We start from the raw sequence: 21,674 nt of genomic DNA on the forward strand, positions 1-21,674 counted from the left end.
ACAGTCTTCTGACCGAAGCTTCATGAAAGATCTCTAGATGACTTGGTTCAGTACATGTGGTTTTGCACACTTACTGCTTTGAAACCTTATTCCAGCCTACAGATTTGCTTTAATAAAAGCATTAATAAGAGAGCCTATAATCTTTTTCTGACCCCAACTGACTTTTTAGTCTACATAATCGTTTAGAAAGCTATGGTCTTCATTTTTGAGAGCTTGGGGAAAAAAGCTAATACTTTAATTCTCCAAGATATGTATTTTATATTTTGTATCTTTGTCGAGTTTTGTTTAACCAAGTATTTTAACTACCATTCAAATGAGAGGGGCAAGGTCCCATTAGACAGAGGTTTCATAGCCATGATTTGGCCAAAGGTTTCCAGCCTATTCCTTCTAGCAAAGGACTGGTCTTCATGTGAGATCTGACCTGCTTCCTCATTCCACCTTCACCCCTGCCTTCCCTTCGGAGGGCCCTGCAGCAGCTGGCACCTGCGTACCTCGCCCGCCCTGTCTCCTCCTCGGTCATGTGCATGTCACTCCTCCACTCCGACCTTCCACTGCCCGTGGACGTGTTATACATGTTCCTGTATCGGGGGGCTGGCACCTCCCTTCCCCCCGGCCTGTGAGCCTCCTCCTACAGAGCCCTGGGGCTCCCTTCTCGCCTCCTCCAGACCTCTGCTCAAATGTCACTTCCTGAGAGAGGCCTTTGCTGACCACGCCATCTAAAATAGCTTCCTGCCCTCTCCTTCTTCATGCCCTAATCCTGTTCCACTTTTCTGCAAAGTGCATGCGAGGATGCTAAACACTGGTATTTGCTTGTTTTTCACTTCTCTCCCTTGGAGAGAGCAACGCGAGGCAGGGACCTCGCACAACTACGTGCTTAGGAGTCACTGGCATATGGTAGGTGCCCCACAGATGTCTGTGAAGCAAACAACTGAAGAAGTCTTATTTTTAAAACTACACTGTGGTCTTCTTGATAACAGGGATTAGCTGTCCCTCAGGACAGGAACAAGTCCTATTTACAGCAGGTATTTTAAAATGTATTCAATAAATAATGGGAGCAAATGAGGTTTACTGACCCTGGCAGAATTTGAACTCCATGTATTCATTTAGTTAACTCCTAGAGCACTAAACAGAATAATACCATTCCCACATTAATATTTGATCATGCTTTATCTTAAATGTCTCTGTAATTCAGAAATCACTTTTGTCTGATATATGTAAGATGGTTGATGCAGGCATAACAAGCACATTTTTTCTTTCCCCTCGCCTCCCTCTTGGGTTGCATGAGACATGGAAGAGAAGGGTGAAATGGCCGTGCTGGATGGAAAGGTAAAGTGACAGCAGACAGGACCAGTGCATGAGGTATTACTTAATTCTGATGGATGGAAAAGTAAAACATGCTTTCATATCGCTTTCGGATTCCAGGGAGAGGTAGAGAAATGATGCTCGGAGAGAAGGATGACCGCGGTGTCTCAGAGGGTACCTGATGCCTGTCTCCGGGGTTTGCAAGTGCTCAGGTGCCTCTAGAGAAAAGCGGAACGCCTGGAAGGGAAGAGCCAACAGTAGAGGAAAGCTGCCTACACTAGCTTTTGAGCAAGACGGTGACAGCGCAGTCACCAGCCCCTTACTCTAACCTAAAGAGATCAAGGGAAAACAGGAAGACATTTATGGAGAACAGGACACAAAACCAGGGTTACATGATGTTTTGATAACAAATTAGTACAAAGTACAAATTATTTCACGTATTGTGTTTCAAAGTCCTCTTTAAATACCGATAAGGCAAAAAAAAGTGCAAAGAAAGCAAAATATTAACAGTGGTACTGAAATCACAGCATGTAATTAGTTTTGAATCCTGTTTCCTTCATTTCTTATTGCACTGGAAGAATTTTCCCGTAACAGTAAACAGTTTGCTCTCTTATTAAGGGACAATAGAGGATGAGGCACCTGGGAGGCTCAGTCAGTTAAGCCTCCGACTTCGGCTCGGGTCATGATCTCACAGTTTGTGAGTCTGAGCCCCGCGATGGGCTCTGTGCTGACAATTCGGAGCTTGGAGCCTGCTTCAGATTCTGTGTCTCCTTCTCTCTCTGGCCCTCCCTAACTTGTGTTCTGTCTCTCAAAAATAAATAAGTGTAAAAAAAAAAAAAAAAAGGGAGCATAGAGGAAACTGTTAATGATCTACTAGGCTAAAATTCATCATTTAAGAATCTCAACAAGGTATGATTTTTCATATTTGAAAGGGCTGGAGGCGCAAGGCTGGCAATCAGGTTAGTTAGTTCCCACTGGACATATTCCCTGCTTCACCGTGTCACTATAACTGAGATTCACTGTCTCAGGCTGAGAGACTGCACCGAAGCCTCAGGGTCTTGAGACCTGGGTTCCACGTGGGCATGGTTAACTGAGGAGAGAGGACAGCACGCACCTAAGAGTCAGGTGTAATCACTAACCTGGAAGCGCTTTACTCAAATTGCACAATATACGTGATTTTTAAAAAACTAAAATGTAGACCTACCTGTTGTAAAGATGGTCCTTTCTTCCAAAGTTCTCTCCCTGAAGATTTACAGAGAGATAGAGGAGAAAGAGGGACAGTCAAACAGCAGGGTAACTTGAGTGGATTACAGGTTATGGATTCCCTAACGCACAACTGAGTCATTAAAGAAATCAGTCTGAATGTTTCCTCTAAAGCTTACTACTTCACAGGTAAAATGACAGTGACCTATTTTTCACCTATCAAACTGCATTTTTTCTTTTTGCTATGACTACATCCAGGTAGATAATATTCAGTGCTAGGAAGTGGAGGCAATTGCAAAATACAAAATTTTAAACACTTTTAAATTGGAAGATAATTTGTCAATATATATCAAAAGCTTAAAGAAATATGTATATCCTGAAACCCACGATTCAATTTCCAGGAACTGATCCTAAGACTTAAAAAAATATGCTAAAATATTTGTGCATAATGAGTCACTAAATTGTTATGTATATTAGTAAAAACTGTAAACTTAAATGACACGTATAGAAAATTGCTTAATTAAATGAAACTTAAATATATAGAATTTTAGGGACATCTGGGTGGCTCAGTCAGTTAGGTGTCCGATCTCAGCCCTTGCAGTTCGTGAGTTTGAGTCCCGCATCGGGCTCTATACTGACAGCTCAGAGCCTGGAGCCTGCTTGGGATTCTGTGTCTCCCTCTCTCTCTTTACTCCTCCCTCACTCATGCTCTGTCTCTCTCCCAAAAAAATAAACATTAAAAAATATATATGGAATTTTATGCATTAATTAAAATCACAACATAGACAAAATCTTTATCTAGAAGGGAAAAACTCTTCAAAATTTATTACACAAAAAATAACCTGCAGCTCACTATGAGTGACCTTAATTTTACGCAGAGGCAAAAGACTGAAAGGCTATTCCTCAGCACAGCAATAAAGAGTCTTCAATGGTAGGATGAGTAACTAGTTCTACTTGTTGTGCTTTTCTCTATTTCCCACTTTCTCTTTCATAAAGATAGAGAAATACGTAGTACAGGTATTTGATGAATACTGGTTGAATATTCTATATACATGTTTAAACAAGGATTCTCTCTCTAAAACTTTTTAAGTAGAAAAATGAAGTGCTACAGCCTTCCTCATCAAAAAAAAATGCATATATACTAGTAAAATGCACTTGATTTGGCTTTCTCCTCATTTAACTTACTCCATAGTACAATAGGGTTTACTCAATAAACTGGCCAATATATGCACCACGCACTGCCTCCAAACAAGTGCTAAAATGGAAATACACAAAGCTGTGGAACAGAGGGAGACAGGCCAATGGTGCTCATCATGAGGGAAGGTTTTGCTTCTTACAAACTGTCATTCCACCATCTAAATCTTTTTTTTTTAATGTATATTTATATTTGAGAGAGAGAGAGAGAGAGGCAGAGCGCTACCTGGGGAGGGACAGAAAGAGAGGGAGACACAGAATCTGAAGCAGGCTCCAGGATCCCAGCTGTCAGCACAGAGCCTGACGTGGGCTTGAACCCACGGACTGTGAGATCATGACCTGAGCTGAAGTCGACACTTAACCGACTGAGCCACCCAGGTGCCCCTACCATCTAAATCTTGAAAGACTGCTCTTTATTAAGCTGGACTTTACTAGTGACTTTGCTACTTACCTTTGTTGGCATTTTCCGATGCATTCTTCAGTAAACTTAGGATGTCCAGATTGTCACCAATTCTTGCATAGTAAGAACTGTCATGGCCCAGGGCATCCAGCAAGCTGACATCAGCACCATTTTTGATTAAGACTTCTACGGCGTCTTTACAACCATACTCACAACCCAGCATGAGGGCAGTTCTAAAAGGGAAGATAAGAGGCATAAAAGACCTTGAGAAAGATCCAAGAAGGTATTTCAGGAAACTTCCAGAGGCCCCCTTCTTAAAGAATAGGTATTACTTTAGGGGCACCTGGGTGGTTCAGTCGGTTAAGTGTCTGACTCTTAATTTTGGCTCAGGTCATGATCTCACAGTTCATGAGTTTGAGCCCTGCGTCAGGTTCTATGCCAACAATGTGGAGCCTGCTTGGGACTGACTCTCTCTCTCTCTCTCTCTCTCTCTCTCTCTCTCTCTCTCTCGCTCACTCTCTCAATAAATAAACTTAAAAAAAGGAAAAGATACTACATTAAACAGCCATACTTGTTATACAGATTTTACTTCATAGATTTAGCTTCTATTTTAACTTCATCACATTTACAAAAACATTTGCTGTGTGTCTTAGTTTGCAGAACTAAAAACCTTGCTTTACCTTACATACATTTGTTGTTTCTGCTGCCAAACTACTCACAAAAATCTTCCAGAACTGATATGGCCACCCATCCATCTAAAACCTATAGCAATAAAGCCACACTGTTTGAGTCCCGTCACGAACTAAACCTTGTGTCGCACAAACCTCTTCACAGAGTCCCTTCTACTCCAAAACAAGCAGATTCCTATTCTGGCTGCTCTCCTTGGAAGAGCTTGCCTTCTCCTAACTGGAAAGCTTCACATCCTCACACTTAATTTCAAAACCTGCCTCCTCTTGGGGTGCCTGGGTGGCTCAGTAGACAGAGCTTCCAACTTCCGCCCAGGTCATGATCTGGCGGTTTGTGGGTTTGAGCCCCACATCGAGTTCTATGCTGACAGCTCAGAGCCTGGAGCCTGTTTCAGATTCTGTGTCTCCCTCTCTCTCTGCCCCTCCCTTGCTCACTCTCTGTCTCTGTCTCAAAAATAAATAAACATTAAAAAAACAAAACCTGCCTCCGCTATAAACCTTGCTCACTTATCCCCATTATCATGGGCCACCTTAATAGGATCCCCAGGATAGCAGCCCTGGAACACTTTATAAGTAGCAGTAATGAAATCACACAACTGAATCATCATGGATGTGTGGAAGGATGCTGGAAATTATCTTGTCCCATTCCTATTTTTACTGCGGAGGAAACCAAAAAACACCTAACGAAATGAAGTGACTTATCCTATGTCTAACACCGTCTTTGACTGTGAATAGTGCATTTCATAAGAAAATGGATTCTTGCCTTTATTCTATGTATATCCTATTTCTCTTTTTACTCCCCAGTAGTTGCTAGAATACAATTTTATATACACCAGGAACCAATAAAGTTTTTTTTAATTAGGGAAAAAATGTTATAGGTAAGACAGGGAAAAAAAAAAGAAGGAAATATGGAGTGTCAGAAACTAAGATTTTAATTTACTTTTAAAGCCAAAGCCATCTGCCACCTAGCCTATTTAATACATTTTGCTCTACCTCACTGTGCATGTGTGTGTGTGTGTGTGTGTGTGTGTGTGTGTGTGTGTGTGTGTGTAAAAGAGAGAGAGACAGACAGACAGACATTCCAAAGTGCTTGGGAAAATATAAGATCTATAAAAACAATAAGTAAATATGGCATTATACATGGATCAACCAGATCATCCCTCTCTGATCTTAAACTTTATTTTTAACCCAAATTTTCCTAGTCATGCTTAGAACCAGATTATAGTATCTGCAAAAACAAAGTGATGCAAAAAAGCCACTTCCTTAATAATCATATTCATGATTTAATTGCTTAAGAATTTCCTCCTTTCAGAGGTCTGAACAATAACAAGTAGAATTACAAAATCTGACATCTAAAGACTATTGGATTAGACTTCTCTACTCCTAGTGAACGACAAAAAATAGAATACGTGCTTAGAAGAATAAAATTAAGTCAAAAGACACCAAAAATTTTACAAGTCATCATTTACCAAATGCCACAACTTTGTTATAAATGATTGTGACGCTTCAATGGGGGATGGGATGTATTCTGACACTTCATTGTCAGAACCGCTGTGACCATGAACGTGAGAATTAATGCAGCGCCACAATACATCAGAGCTGCGGAGGGGCAAGGGAGCATTACAGACAGGAGGGTTAGTGCACACCGAAGACAACGACATTGAACACAGAAGCAAAAGTAAACGCAGGAACCTCAGGGTAGAGAAATGAACTCGGTTTCAGAGAGGGAGATGGCACTACGTGCAGGCAGCACAAGGAGACAGGGCATGTCGGGGAAGTCGACAGAGAAAAACGTCAAGCTCCAGGGCATCCAAGAACCTTCACTCTCAAAAGATTCATTAACAAAAAAGTAGACTGTAGACGCAATTTTTTTACTCCTCTCCTTCATATCTTATTTGAGCACATTTTCCATTAAAAATTGCTTTATAACTTTTTTTTTGGTCCAGTCTTACATATCAATCTTTTATTTATTTATTTTTTGATAGTATGTAATTCTTTTTTTAATGTTTACTTATTTATTTTAAATATAATTTTTTTTCAAGTTAGCTAACAGCAGCCACTCTGGAAAACAGTGTGGAGGTTCCTCAAAAAACTATCACTAGAACTCCCCTATACCCAGCAATAGCACTGCTGAGGATTTACCCAAGGGATACAGAAGTGCTGATGCATAGGGGCACATGTACCCCAATGTTCATAGCAGCACCTTCTACAATAGCCAAATCATGGAAAGAGCCTAAATGTCCATCACCTGATGAATGGATCAAGAAGATGTGGTTTATATATACAATGGAGTACTACATGGCAATGGGAAAGACTGAAGTCCTGCCATTTGCAGCAACGTGGATAGAACTCGAGGGTGTTATGCTAAGTGAAATAAGTCAGAGAAAGGCAGATACCATATTTTCATAGATGGAACTTGAGAAACATAATAAAACTTTAAAATAAATAACTGGTGGGGGGTGGTGCTTGGTGCTCAGTCAGTTAAGCAGCTGACTCTTGATTTCTGCTCAGGTCCTGACTTCACAGTTTGATCAGGCTCTGTGCTAACAGTGCAGAGCCCACTTGGGATTCTCTGTCTCTCCCTCTGCCCCTGCCCCGCTCTCTCTTTTTCTAAATAAATAAATAAATAAATAAATAAGTAAATAAAATTCTTCAGAAATAAAGTAAAATACATAACTGGGACATAATTCCTTTTTCTTCAGTTTTCTGACTGGAACACAGGCTCTGATCACTGCTTGTAGTCCACATTTACCCTGTCATCTTCCCCTACTTCCCTCTCCTTCCTTCATTAGATTCCGGAGGAAAAAGAAAAAAAAAAAAAGAAGTGGGGGCTAATTCCAAGGAAGGGGAGATGTAAAGGGGGATGGAGAGGACACGTCACAGCGGCAGAGTTTCAGAGTCACCACAAAGCCAGCTGGTGTCTGCAGAGCTGCGATAAAAGAATTACCTGTTTTGTTTGTCTCTGGAATTAATATCCGCCCCTTTATCTATCAGCAGTTGGCATATTGTTGGCCTGCACATCTGAGTAGCCAGAACCAGGGGGGTCCGTCCATCCTAAGCAGCAAGAAAAATAAAACAGCACTAAGACAACAAATCTCCCAAGACAGAAAAGGCAGAATACTTGGATTGAGAGAATACAAACGGACTTACCACATCTTTGGCATTCACTAAGGCCCCATGGTCACAGAGCAGCTGTATGCTAGAGGGACAGTCTGCCATGGCTTTGAGGAACAGAGGAAAATGACAAATGGTGAGCATCTGGTGGTAAGACACATGGTGCTTTGCTACGTCCGCCTAAGTTCCTCCATCTCTAAACTACCGAGCTGCGCATCGGCTGCTCTCAGTTTAGGACAAGTACCCATTTTCTCTCTGAAAATGGATTAGACAAGATCATTTCATAAGTGCTGTGTAATTTATTGGGACTAAGGGATATTGTCACCCTTGCAGAAGACAATGTGCTGTTACCCTCCGGGTAAACAGGGAAAATACAAATCAAATTTTCTACTTAGAATATATTCTTAAATGTGGCTTAGTCCTTGCAGAGTTAGCTCAATTTTTTTTTATGGATCACATTCTGATTTTTATAGAAGAGTCCCAGTAAATAAGCTTTGACTCATATAATTCAAATTTCATTATAAAAGCAGCAATGTCTGCCCTTAATGATGCAAAACAGACTCACTTTCCTAAAAATTATATTATAAAACCACACGCTGCTTCTCCTCTGATCAACACTGGAATTCATATTTGCATTAAGAGAAAAAATTGTTGTTAACTTCATAAAAATAGGATTGTGTTTCAACTCCCCATGAGTATTCTTTAGGAGTCGAGACTAGATCATTTCCCATGAAAAGTACTGACAAAGTCAGCATTCTTTTGTGTGTGTGTGTGTGTGTGTGTGTGTGTGTGTGTCTGTGTGAAATTCAATAGAGTAAAACCAAATATAAGTAAGGAAATCAAGTAAAAATGTCCATTTCTTTTTTTTTATTTTTATTTTTTGACATTTATTTATTTTTGAGAGACAGAGAGAGGCAGATCATGAGCGGGGGAGGGGCAGAGAAAGAAGGACACACATAATCAGAAGCAGGCTCCAGGCTCTGAGCTGTCAGCACAGCGCCCGATGCGGGGCTCGAACCCACAAACTGTGAGATCATGAACTGAGCTTAACTGACTGAGCCACCCAGGCGCCCCTAAAAATGTCCATTTCTGCTGTCTTTATCCAGCAAGCCTTTTATATAAAATATAGAATCAGTCTTAATAAAAACTATCAACTGAAGTTGAATGCATTAATTCAGGAATTATAAAATTAACAACCATTCAGGCCCAATGAAAAAGAAGAATGGAAAAATGTAAAGCATAATAAATTCCAGAACTACAATACAGTGGACCAGTAGTGTCAGTCCTAGAGGCGCTATGGTGGAGAGTAGCCGCTGTTGGTCCAACCGTGGTTCCCTGTCTGCCACAGCGATGAAGCTGTGCTGGGACCGTGGGAGCGTACCTGGAGACTACTGTTCCCAGACTTCTTTGCGCGCAGGCGTGGCCACATGCATTGGGGCTCCCCAGCGGAATGTGACAGGAGTGATGCGTGCTGCCTTCTGATTCTAGGGCTTAAAAGTGGTTTATACATTCCTCGTGGTCTTCCCCCTGCCTGTTAGCAGGAAAACCCAAGTGCCTGCTATGGGCTTCAGCCTTTAAGGTGAGGACAACATCCTAGGCAACTGCAAAACTGCCAAGTGGAAGACATCTGGGTCCCTGAATGACCATACGGGACAGAGGCAGAAGCCAATCTGAACATCCGGACCAGGACATGAAAGAAAGCAATTGCTATAGGTTTTTTTAAGCCACTGTTACATTATGGTGCCTTTGTCACAGCAGCCTAGTCTTCTCCCTAACTAAGACAAAAACTGCCATCAGGAGTTAGGTGCGATCATAACAAATACCTGAATCATATGGCACTGGTTTAGCGGCGGGGCACCCGAGAATGAATAAACGTATTTCAGGCTAGAGATCTTGTGATTTTTCTCATGCTGTGGCAAAACACTTGAAAGAGCTATCATCCATGACAGAAGTGTGCCACGTGACCATGGAGCCTTTCTAGGTGAAGCAACAGAAAAGAGCTAAAATGTTGGTGCATATTGTCAGCTGCTTACTGCTTTTGGTGAGGTGCTCAAAGAAAGAGATGAAGTCAAGATGAGTCCAGACTCAGTTTATGAACAGAGATAAATAAAAGGGACTAGAGAGTACATAGACAGCTGGGACCTCAGAGATGTGGGGAAGCCAGTTGTTTCTCGGTACCAAACAGCAAGATAGAAACGATTGTTGGTCACAGTTTTCTCAAGGACTTCCCAAAGGAGAAAAGAAAAACAAAAATCTAGTCTTGAAAAAGCATTATCTTAGGGTACTATAATCCCATTCAAGGGTATGATTTCAGACGGCTTTAACGTGACAGCCATTAAATGAGACAGGGAATCGTGAGCCTACAAATAAGGTCAAGAAATAAAGGAGGGTTAAAAACTTTAGGTCCAGAAAACAACGTTGAAGACAGACATATGGAAGTGGCTGGCGAATAAACCAGAAAGCCCATCAAGGCTTTACAGGAACTCTACTATGCAAGGTCCCAGAAGCCCAGTCTGCTAACATTCAGGATTATTCTAGCCCTTAATCTGCCTCACACAGGGCACGCTTTCTGCCATGCAGTTGATCTGTGACCCTAGAGAATAACAGGCAAGTAAGAACCTCTCAGAAGGCAGAGCTGGGGCCTGCAGAGAACAATGGAGAAGGGATTTCTCCTCAAAACCAAAACCCACCCAGGCGTCCTCAAGAGGCTCACTTGATAATATATGTGAAAAATGCTTTGCAAATACCACCATTTTATACAAGAAAGAAGAAAAAAATGCATTGTGTAAAATAGTAAACTATCCTAAAGCACATAAAATATTTTAAAAAACTAAAATAAAGGTCCCAAAAGTCCATCAACTGATGAATGGATAAAGAAGACATTGTTTATATACATATAATGGAATACTACTTGGCAATGAGAAAGAATGAAGTCCTGTCATTTGCGGCAACGTGGATGGAACTGGAAGATATAATGCTGACTGAAGTAGTCAGAGAAGGACAGATATCATATGTTTTCATTCATATGTGGATCTTGAGAAACTTAAGAGAAGACCATGGGGGAAGGGAAGGGAAGGGGGAAAATAGTTACAAACAGAGAGGGAGGGAGGCAAACCATAAGAGACTCTTAAATACAGAAAACAAACTGAGGGTGGATGGGGGTGGGGGAGAAGGGAAAGTGGGTGATGGGCATTGAGGAGGGTGCTTGTTGGGGTGAGTACTGGGTGTTGTATGGAAGCGATGAACCATGGAATCTACCCCCAAAACAAAAAGCACTCTTTACACACTCTATGTCAGCCAATCTGACAGTAAATTATATTTAAAAAATGAAGGAAATTTGCAGTTTACTACATTTTTAACTCAGACCACTTTTCTCTACTGCAGATAGTCCATAAACAGAAAGAGAAAAGGTAGCTATTTTTCTTTCCCTTGGCCTTCCAACAAAATGTAGGAATGTTAGACTTAAGAGGAGTCAGGCCAGAGGTCAGACTGTTGAACATTCCAAAAATACTTTAATATCTAACTTTTGTCTCTAAGACACCAAAGAATAATGCAGATAAATTTAGATACATAAGTATGCATACTAAAATCTGTGAAATCACTAGTAAGACTTTTTTTTTTAAATACAGCACATGATAGGGACATGAAATTCACCACTGAGACCCAAACCAACAAATACCACCACCATTAATTAAGAAATTACTACATTCCAGGCACTATTTATGACTTAACTATAACTACTTAGTAGTATTAACTTCATCTGCAGATGAGAAAAATGATGTTGAGACACGCTAATTAGGTAAATGTAGCTTTTTAAAAATTATCTTATTTATTTATTTTAAATGTTTAGTTTATTCATTTTTTTAATAGTTTACTACCAAGTTGGTTTCCATATAACACCTAGTGCTCTTCCCCACAAGTACCCCTCTCCATGACCATCACCCCCTTTCCCTTCCCCCCTCCCTCTTCAGCCCTCAGTTTGTTCTCAGCATTCAAAAGTCGCTCATGATTTGCCTTACTCCCAAATGTAGCTTTTAAGAAAAAGAAAAGTCATCTTCCCATTTCTCCTACCACCTCCTCTGTCACTCTTATAAACACACACACACACACACACACACACACACACACACACACACACACACACATACACAGTGCCTGGAGCTCCCATGAGTAGGATCATGGTTTATTTATCTTTGGACTTTCAGTATCTTGCAAACTAGCCTGTAAATGTTGGCTGAATCTTTTTAAGCTGTACAATCAAATAAATTTCAAATCTGTGTAAACAAAAACTTCGTAATATTGCTTCTCCATGAATTATACAAATATACACATGTTAAAACTTTGAAATTAATTTAAATCCCTAGCCGTTTCAACATATCATTGCTCCCATCCAAGTGCAACCTTCACTCACCTGCATCATGAAGTGCGGTCCTTCCCTGCAGGTCTACGTGCTCAGGGGGACAATTGTACTGTTAAAACACAGAAATGCAGTCATCTGGGAGAGTTTTCCTTTAAAGTTAAATATCTAGACTCAAATGAACAGCTGTTATTTCATCTTAAAATATTCCATTATCGAAAAAACTAAACGTCTACTAGACAAGCCACTAAATATTTTGACATGAAACAAATAACATTATACTGTAAATTTAAGTCTTTCACGAAACAGGAAAACATATGGTACATTATAATAGCATGGGGTGTAGAAACTGTTATTGTTTGGGGTTTTTTTTTTCTCACCAAGAGTTAAAATCTGAACTGAATCAGGAAAAACAAAGGAGTTCTGCTGTGAAACTTCGTGGCAACGTTTATGGAAATGTACAATGGAACCCTTACCCTGAAAACTTATTCAGCCATCAGTGTGAGGGATTCTGTGACTGCCTGACTGCAGGTTCAACTAACAGTGTTAACATCACGTAGTCTAAGTGGGTGATGTTTGTATAGAAACATGTAGAGCCTATGTTGTATGGCTTTACGTCCTAGCCTAGGCAACAGCAAACTCCAGTCTCCAGCTAATGTCAACAGGAAGGTCAAGCCTTTGTCATTTATTTTTAATACACTGAGTTATGCGATTCACTTCCCTCAGAGTTTCTGCTCTTTATTGTTCACATTCTTTCACAAACGATGGAAAAGATATTACGTAAGTCAAAATTAGCCCACTATTTTCTTTGATCTCAAATCCCCAAAACACATTGAAAACACATCTATTATTTGTAGTCAAAATAATGAAGCTGAAGCATTAACCACTTTTACTACCTGTAGAAGTTTTTGTAGACACAATGCATGCCCATACTTTGCAGCCAGGTGAAGAGCATTTCTTCCTATAAAAGAAATAATTTAAGATATCCATGAAAGGTTATTTTCTTCCTGTGTGAATTTTCCAAAGACATGTGACTCATTTTCCCAAGTTTAGTTGACAGGATACTTAATTTGTCAGCACTTTCACTCAGGTTGGCATTGTCATAAGAGAATATACACACCAAAACAATGAAGGTGGGAAGAAAAATTAAACATACAAACCCATAAAGAGCAAGAACTTTCTCATATGTATGACTGTATCCAACATCCACAGTAGTGCCTGAGACAGTAAGTTAAGTCGGCACAGGAAAGAAGAGAGGGACAGAGAGGAAAAGAATGAGAGAAAGAGAATAGGAACAGAAGAGCGAAAAACATATGTAGATTTCTCATGATAATTCCAAACAGGCAGTGTGGACACTAAAATGAGGAAGTTAAGAGGCCTAAATCAAAGAAACTAATTTTCAACTAAAACTCGAAGTTCATTAGGACTGTGTCTCTGAAAATCAGACAACTTGTTCAAATATAATGTGTATTAAATGTGCAACTTAGGCGCACCTGGGTGGCTGAGTTGGTTAAGTGTCCGACTCGTGATCTCATGTCATGATCTTGCGGTTTGGGAGATCAAGCCCCACATCGGGCTCTGTGCTAACAGGGTGGAGCCTGCTTGGGATTCTCTCTCTCTCTCTGCCCTTCCTGTTCCCTCTCTTTCTCTCTAATATATATAAAAAAGAAACTTTAAAAAAAATGTACTATTTTAAAGGAGACGATCATCTGAAAGATTAAGTCTGAATACTGATCTAGCACAAAGTGTGGTGAGTCCAGGTCTTTAAACAGGCACGGATACAATACCTTCATCCATACCGAAGCATCCTCTAATTACAGATAGGTCGGATGTGATGATTTCAAATTTCAATTTGTTACTGTTCATGGACAAGTTTACACTATTTTACACTGCGAAAAGTGACAAGAAAAGCTGTCACGTGTACGTGGTGAGAGTAAACAGCGCGGGACAGTGGGGGAAGACACAGTGGTGATTTCAACAAACTGCCACAGAAACTTGGCCACATAAAAGTGTCAGGACAGGTATTTCTTCAGCCACATCCAAATCCAGCCACTTGAGAGGACACGGTAAAAGTTAAGGAAACATCAAAATCTAAAAGCATAACACCACAAGTCACACCCAAGGTGCCAACCTCGTAAGACCTGGGTCACGAACACTTCAGAACCCAAACCACACTAACTTGAAAACTGGTTATCTTTCATAGACGTCTGTGCTGCTAGCAAATCAAGGAGTTACGATAAAATACATGACATTTTTTAATCAAGTTGTTATCGAATAGCCACATCTGGACTACAACTGACAATGTAACAGCAAAGGAGGCAAGGTGCTTGCCCTCAGGAAAGGACAACTCGAGGGACAAAAATACTAAAACAAACCAAATAAAAGTATCACTGAACCACGGCAAGAACAAAAGACACAGAGTTGAGGCGGAGGAGGCCGGGATGCCGCATATGAAATGATGCCTGTGGGGTCTGGGAAAGCGGTTGAGCTTCTCTGCACCGAAGGGAAGGAGGGCCAACGTCACCAGACTGGCCACCAGGCTAAAATACCCAGAGCAGAAAGAACACAGACAACATATAAGAAAGATACTTGTTTGAATGAGAATCAGCACAATATCTAAATAAAGGCTAAGGAGTTCTATAGAGGTACACAGTTAGTCTGAAATTTCTAAAAATAAATACTCCTCCACATCAGAGAAATGCTTCTGTAAGTAACTCATATATTCTGTTTGTTCAAAGGTGGCAGATAAATAGAGTGTGTTCTCTGATTTAGAAGCTGACACCTCTTTAGGTAAAGATCTTCCTCGCTAACTCACGGAGATCGCCCTTTCCCTCTGCCTCCATTCCAATTCTAAACACGATGCTGGTTTAACCGTAATGTACTTATGGGTCTATACATGCAACCACAGGCTAAAATCTGAAAGCTGCTGAGGATATTCTCTGCTCTAGGTCGCCTCCCACAGTTACTGAGTAACAAAGTAGAACTGCAGAGAAGCAAGCTGTCGAGAGAACTGAGAGCGTTTGTCCCGAGAAAACGAGCGTGTGCATCAAAGAACAGCAACGGCCATCTTCAAATACTTACAGGTCTATCCTGTGACGCACAAACTTACGCTGTATGATTTTAAAAGACAGACACGCTTCCACATTTAAGCCGAAAGCACAGAAAGAACCAGACGTAAAACTGTCTACAAAAAAAATTTTTTTTCTAAATATAACTAACCAAATACAGCACACGCCTCCTTGCACAGCATCGCGGTGAAGGACACAGACGCTGATCACAGCGCATCCACGGAAGGACCCCGGGCAAGTGCCTCACAGACTCCCTGGGACAGTGTGAGAGGACAGAAGGAGCCCGTAAGTGTCAGGTGCTCAGCAGAGGATCAGGGGATGCGAGTGTCAGCAATCCTGGTTAGGCTCACTAGTGGGGACGCTGCTGTCATTATGAGCCAGTTAGCTCCCGTCACAAGAAAGAAACGTTCAACCGAACGTTGTACGACCTCACGACGGCAAGAGTTCACATCCTCGAGGGTATGGGAGTATAATCTGAATGGCTCCTAACGGTTCTTCAAAATCTGAAATCTCAGGATTCTGTAACACCACCAAGGCCAGCACCTGACCTCAGTTCAGCAGCCCCGTCTCCACACTTCCCCATACTTTACCTCTCCCCAACGATAATACCTCAGAAGTAAAGTTTTCCTGAACTATTTAAAAACAGAAAATTAAGGACTTCTCTTTTTAAGTCAAGGTCGGGTCTGACTGAGAGCATGAGCAGCGGACAAGGCTTGTCCTCTCTGTAAGTGACTATTGGAGGCAAACCCACCTGCGGTGTCACTGGTTGTAATATCGACTCCATGGATAAGGATGGCATTCAAACATTCGAGATTCCCCTTGGAGGCCACAACGTGGAAGCTACACAAGAAGAAAATATGTGTTATGCCATAAAAGCTACAAATGTCAAATTAAATGTTACATCGATGTCACCTTTTATTCAACACACACGCGTGCGTTTGAAAGGCTATGTAAAAACACCTGTATCTTTTATGTCCAAAAACAGAAACCTAGCCCTTATTACTGAAAAACTAATTTTAACCTAAATTTACATAAGAAACCAATACTTTCTAGAAATATCTCCTGAGAAGCAATGGAATATTCCAATGTTCAACTGTCTTAATAATAGAAAACTGATACGATACTACCACTAACTCTACAGTTTATTATTCAGGAGCAAAAGCACTGGTGCTAGGAGCTTGACAGATGCATTGAAAATTTTCTCTCAAATTATTTTGCTTAGTTTCAAATATACTGAAACTGCCAAGACAAATCAAGTTATGGCAGAATGCTAAGGCCAAAGACAGATCAAAACACTTATCCCTTCTCTTTAGAATTATCAAATTAAATCTCGCATAGAAAAACTAAGCAACACTGAGAAAGCCATAAAAGTCTTCTTTCCCCAACGTCCCAACAACTACCACCCATTCTTCCTTTTGTTCACAGACCTGAATGACTGGGCAGAGTTTCACACAAACAGGCGTGATGGCACCAGCTTCCTAATAAGGAAAGCCTGCTTAAAAAACTTACGTTAAGCCATCAAGTACTCAAGAAAACATTCCATTGTTTCTTTCATCATCTAACACTTTATTAGCCAATCAACATTTACAAAAATCTCTGGGGTGCAGTAGAACAGACAGCGACTAATTGTACTCCACCAAACCCAAAGTGGGAGGTAAACACAACAGGGTTTGCAAGCAAAGGAAGCTGAAATCAGGTCAAAACAGAACTGAACCCTAAATAAGTACAATAACCACGAAGAAAATGCCAGGAGATAAGGACGTGCAAGTGCTCCGCCAGGTGCCTGGCATCAGACAAACTCCGCACACACTGTCCGCAGGGTCTTCCATAACCACACCGTGTAAAGTGTCCCTGGTTCCCCATTCCCTGAACCCTAGTTCACCTGCTCCCCCAAGCCCTGCCTTTATTATTCTGTGGGAAACTACGTACTAGCTAATATACACATTCAAGATTCATTTTCTTTATAGTCTTTCAATCTATCATTCTCTTCTCACTCAACGGGCCCTCAAATATTTAAATAATTAAATGCTTGGAGGCGTGCTTGGGCGGCTCAGTTGGTTAAGCATCCAACTCTTGGTTTCAGCTCAGGTCATGATCTCATGGTTCTTGAGTTCGAGCCCACATCAGGCTCTGCACTAACAGTGCGATGCCTGCTTGGGGATTCTCTCCCTCCCTTCCCCTCCCCCACCCATGTTGTCTCTCTCTTAAAATAAACAAACTTTTAAAAATAAATAAATAAATGCCCAGAGACAAAATCTGGAGATAGATAGGTTGCAAATTCATTTCCAGATATTACAACACTTGGTCGTGTGTCTCTACTAGTATGATTATGAAGGCTGTAAATGCAAACCAGACGCCAACACCAGTTAGCGAAATAAAGGAGGTTTGTGTGCAGTCTGAATTTGAGAGACAGAGGTATTTCTGATTAAAGGAATATAGTGTTCATAAGAATCAAAGAAGTTCTCCTGATAGTGGAATTAAATTGCTCTAAGGCAATCTCTCTTCAACACCAAAGCAGGGAATTATACTGTGCAATGCACCATTAGAACCTTCTGAGGAACAGTAATTTCCTTCAAGCAAACATTTTTTGTCTCCCACAATCTTGGAGGGAGCATTTTTGTTTGCTTGTTTTCCATTCTTAGCTCAAAAATTTGGAAGACTTCTTTCTTCAAAATAAGTCAACAGGGGCGCCTGGGTGGCTCAGTCAGTTAAGCATCTAACTCTTCCTCTTGGCTCAGGTCATGATCTCATGATTCATGAGTTTCCAAGGCCTGCGTTGGGCTCTGCCTGTTTGGCAGTCTCTCTCTCCCTCTCTTTCTTCCCTGCTTGCTCTCTCTCAAAATAAATAAATAAACTTAAAAAAGAAAAAAAGAAAAAATAGATCAACATTACACTCATGATGTACTAAAGGGCAGAAATCACAACAAATCTACCATGCATTATTAATGCAGATGTGCCATAAATAGTACACTTCAGAAAGAAGAGTATCGATCACTAACTTGTATACTAAGAGTCATAAAGGAAATCTGAAAACTTACATTAAAGAAATACTTTTTCAATTTAAAAAATCAACTTTAAGCTGTCGTTTTAAATTTTTCTTTAAATTTTTTTTAACACTTATTCATTTTTGAGAGACAGAGAGAGTGTGAGTTGGGGAGGGGTAGAGAGAGAGGGAGACTAGAATTTGAAGCAGGCTCCAGGCTCTGAGCAGTCTGTGCTGACTGCTCAGAGCCCGATGCGGGGCTCAAACTCACGAACTGCGAGATCATGACCTGAGCTGAAGTCAGATGTTTAACCGACTGAGCCACCCAGGGGCCCCTAAGCTGTCTTTTTTAATTTTTTTAATTTTTTTTAAATTATTTTTTTTTCACGCATGCAAAAGCAAAGGGCTTTATTACGGGTTTAGGCTCGCCAGGGCCTAAACTCGGGCTCACAGACTTTACCGGCGTGATGGATCAATGCTGAGAGCGAGCCCCGAACAAAGGTGGGGTAGGGCTTTTATGAGTTTGGGAAGGGGGAGTTACAGGAAATTGTGACACAGGCACAGTGATCCAATTATTATTACACAATATTATTGTAAGCTGTCTTTTTTTAAACAAGACCTGTATTTGTGCTTCCATAACAGGAAACCCAGGTAATACGGGCAATCTCTGAGGAAAATGGGAAAAACTGCATAAACTGTAAAACATCTGTTTGAGGGCATTGGAAAGCTAACAAGATAGTGAAAAATAACTAGACCAAGATGTAGGCAAGGCCAAAGGCCCCGAGAGGTGAGTATGGTATTTGAAGCCATTTTTTGTCAAGGAACATTCATTGATTCCAGAGAAAACAGTTGGAAGCCAAATAAACATCACTTCTGACAGCGTGAGGGGACAAAGGGACAGGAATTGGTATCCAACTTTCCACGTGGCAGAGGGGATTTCTGGTGAATCTGCCCCATTTTGCTTTGGCAATGGGCTGAACCCTAGGAGAGAGGTGAACAGGAAGAAAACAAGTCCTTGCAGTGACCATGACTAGGCTTCAACTATTTCACTTTTGAAACTGGACTGAGGTCAAGAAGCACATGTTACTTTTGTCTTAAATGTCAAAATTAGGGGTGCCTGGGTGGGAGAGTGGCTCAGTCGGATGAGCGTCCAGCTTCGGCTCAGGCCATGATCTCACAGTTTGTGGGTTTGAGCCCTGCATCGGGCTCTGGGCTGACAGCTAGCTCAGAGCCTGGAGCCTGCTTCAGATTCTGTATCTACTTCTCTCTCTCTGACCCTCCCCTGCTCACACACACACACTCTCTCTCTCTCTCTCTCTCTCTCTCTCAAAAATAAATTAAAAACATTAGAAAAACATTTTTTTAAATGTCAAAATGAAAAACAAAAAACCAAGTCATCCAAAACAAAGTTATTTTTATAATTACATAATATAGAAAGTATATTTGTAACATGTCCTATACTCGACTAAACATAAAATGCTTTAATTTAGGAAGAATCCAGTTTGTGTGCGAGTAGCAAAAGGGAAATACTTTATCCCATTACTCCTAACAGAATCTATTTCCTACAGTGAAAACCTCAGAGATTAGAACTACTCACAGATTTCACAAACTCAAGTTCATAATTCATCAAATTACACCAGATTTTTGTAACTCTGATCTACAAATAATTTCACTCAAAACTGAATCTCGGATTTAAAAAACATCAAGAGAAACTCAAGCAATTATTCATTCGAGACAGCCAAAGCATAGATGAACAGAACTGAAGAAATAAGGTTTCACTAAAGATTTTCATCCCAAAGATTTCCTTTACCTTCTAACGTGTTGATATTTGGTAAAAAAGAAACACAAAAACAAAGTCACTTCAAGATGTTAGATTTTCCCTGTTTATACTGTGACCCCTATAAATAGCTTCAAATTTAGCAAAAATAGGAGCAGGACTCAAAATAACTAATGCTGTAGCTATCAGATTGCCCACTTGATAAAACTGAGACAGCATTAAAAAATTGGAACTTTTCAAACCTCGCTGGTATTAAAAACGACTTGATTTCTTAAGTCATGCTTTGCTATTTTTCCTGTACCTAAATATTTAAGCATCCTAAGGTATTGATCTATATCAAACATTCACTACCTACTTCCTAATTTTCATATCTATATTTAGTATCTGGCTTCCAGTTATAATATTCTAAATAAACTCTTCCAAGACAGAGAGGAATTTAGGAAATGAGACTTTTCACCTCTAACTTTGGAAGGTTTCCTGGAGCAGGTTTTAACTGCTATAATTATAGAGGGCAGGGACGGACCCTACAGCCACGCTTTAACCGGACTGCTCCCGTCCTCAACAGGAAGGCAAGTGAGGAAGATTCGGGAGGGGTGGGAAGAAAGATAAGAAAGTAAACAAGCCAGCAGTCCTCTCGGGGACCCCAAGGCCAAAGGGTGGGATGGCTCCCTGCGTCTCCCTAAGCCACACTAGTTATTCTGCCTCCCTTTCTGTTCTACACATTCTCTTTTCAAATAATCACCAAATAAAAAAACAGATTGGGAGTTGAGAGGAAAAGTCAGTGTAATGTACAGAAAACTCTTCCAACACAGAAAACTTGGGTTCATATCTCAGCTCTGTGACTTTTCGGGAGTTTACACCAAGTTATTTAGCCTCTGTAGACCTTTTCCTACTGCTTCCAGAGGGCAGCTGCAAGGATCAAATATGATAAGGAATATGAAAAAGCTGATAAACAAAAATGCACCAGACAGCCCAGGCCACGGTTTGCCACAGAGTCTCAACTACTAGACCCCTGGGTAGTATTTCAGCATTCTCTCTATAGCTTGAAAATCTTTCAAATTGGGAATAGTTAAGTAGTCTTTAATGTCTGAAAGCAATGTCTGAAAGACTGTATAGCGTGGTTTTTGATAAAGGCTTTTTAAATTAATAAGTTGATAGACACAATTCACAAATTTCACTCGTGTCTCAAGAGCCTACCCAAATTCCCTTTGGGGAATTATCATCAGTAATACTTACGCAGATCTGCCCTCCACATCTAGTTTGCCCGGATTGATGCCCTTTTTAGCAAGGATGGAGGAAACTTTTTCTACATCTCCTCTTTCTGCAGCTTTCATCAGTCGGTCATCATATTTATTCCAATCTGCTGTGTGCTACAAAAAGGAAAAAAAAAAGTGAATATGGCCTACCTTATATACATATTAGTAAGACTTTCTAAAGAAGGAAGGAAGAGGAGGGAAAACAGGACCACATAATGTATAACTTGATGCCCAGTTGCATCCCACAATTTCATCTTCCTGTCTTTCTAACTTCATGAGAAGGGCTTCACCAAACACACAATATTCAAGAAGTATTTTAAATTCCACTTTTGAG

The 21,674-nt window shown here is 40.6% G+C and overlaps 1 protein-coding gene across 2 annotated transcripts in view; it reads right to left on the bottom strand.

The window, feature by feature from the left end:
• UACA (uveal autoantigen with coiled-coil domains and ankyrin repeats) overlaps positions 1-21,449 on the bottom strand; it is a 44,854-nt gene extending 23,405 nt beyond the window's left edge. For both annotated transcript variants that reach the window (XR_003913372.1, XM_029951975.1), the window contains exons 1-8: positions 21,321-21,449; positions 16,076-16,164; positions 13,153-13,217; positions 12,311-12,368; positions 7,936-8,006; positions 7,733-7,839; positions 4,151-4,332; positions 2,507-2,544 (exon numbers count right to left, since the gene is read on the bottom strand). Coding sequence is in view for 1 of the 2 variants with exons in the window: in XM_029951975.1 (XP_029807835.1) it covers positions 2,507-2,544; positions 4,151-4,332; positions 7,733-7,839; positions 7,936-8,006; positions 12,311-12,368; positions 13,153-13,217; positions 16,076-16,164; positions 21,321-21,418 (708 nt within the window). In the remaining variant the exon portion in view is untranslated. The remainder of the gene's footprint in view (positions 1-2,506; positions 2,545-4,150; positions 4,333-7,732; positions 7,840-7,935; positions 8,007-12,310; positions 12,369-13,152; positions 13,218-16,075; positions 16,165-21,320) is intronic.
• Between the last annotated feature and the right edge of the window lie 225 nt (positions 21,450-21,674).

Source organism: Suricata suricatta, chromosome 9 (assembly GCF_006229205.1).
Source record: "Suricata suricatta isolate VVHF042 chromosome 9, meerkat_22Aug2017_6uvM2_HiC, whole genome shotgun sequence".
Lineage (NCBI taxonomy): Eukaryota > Metazoa > Chordata > Mammalia > Carnivora > Herpestidae > Suricata > Suricata suricatta.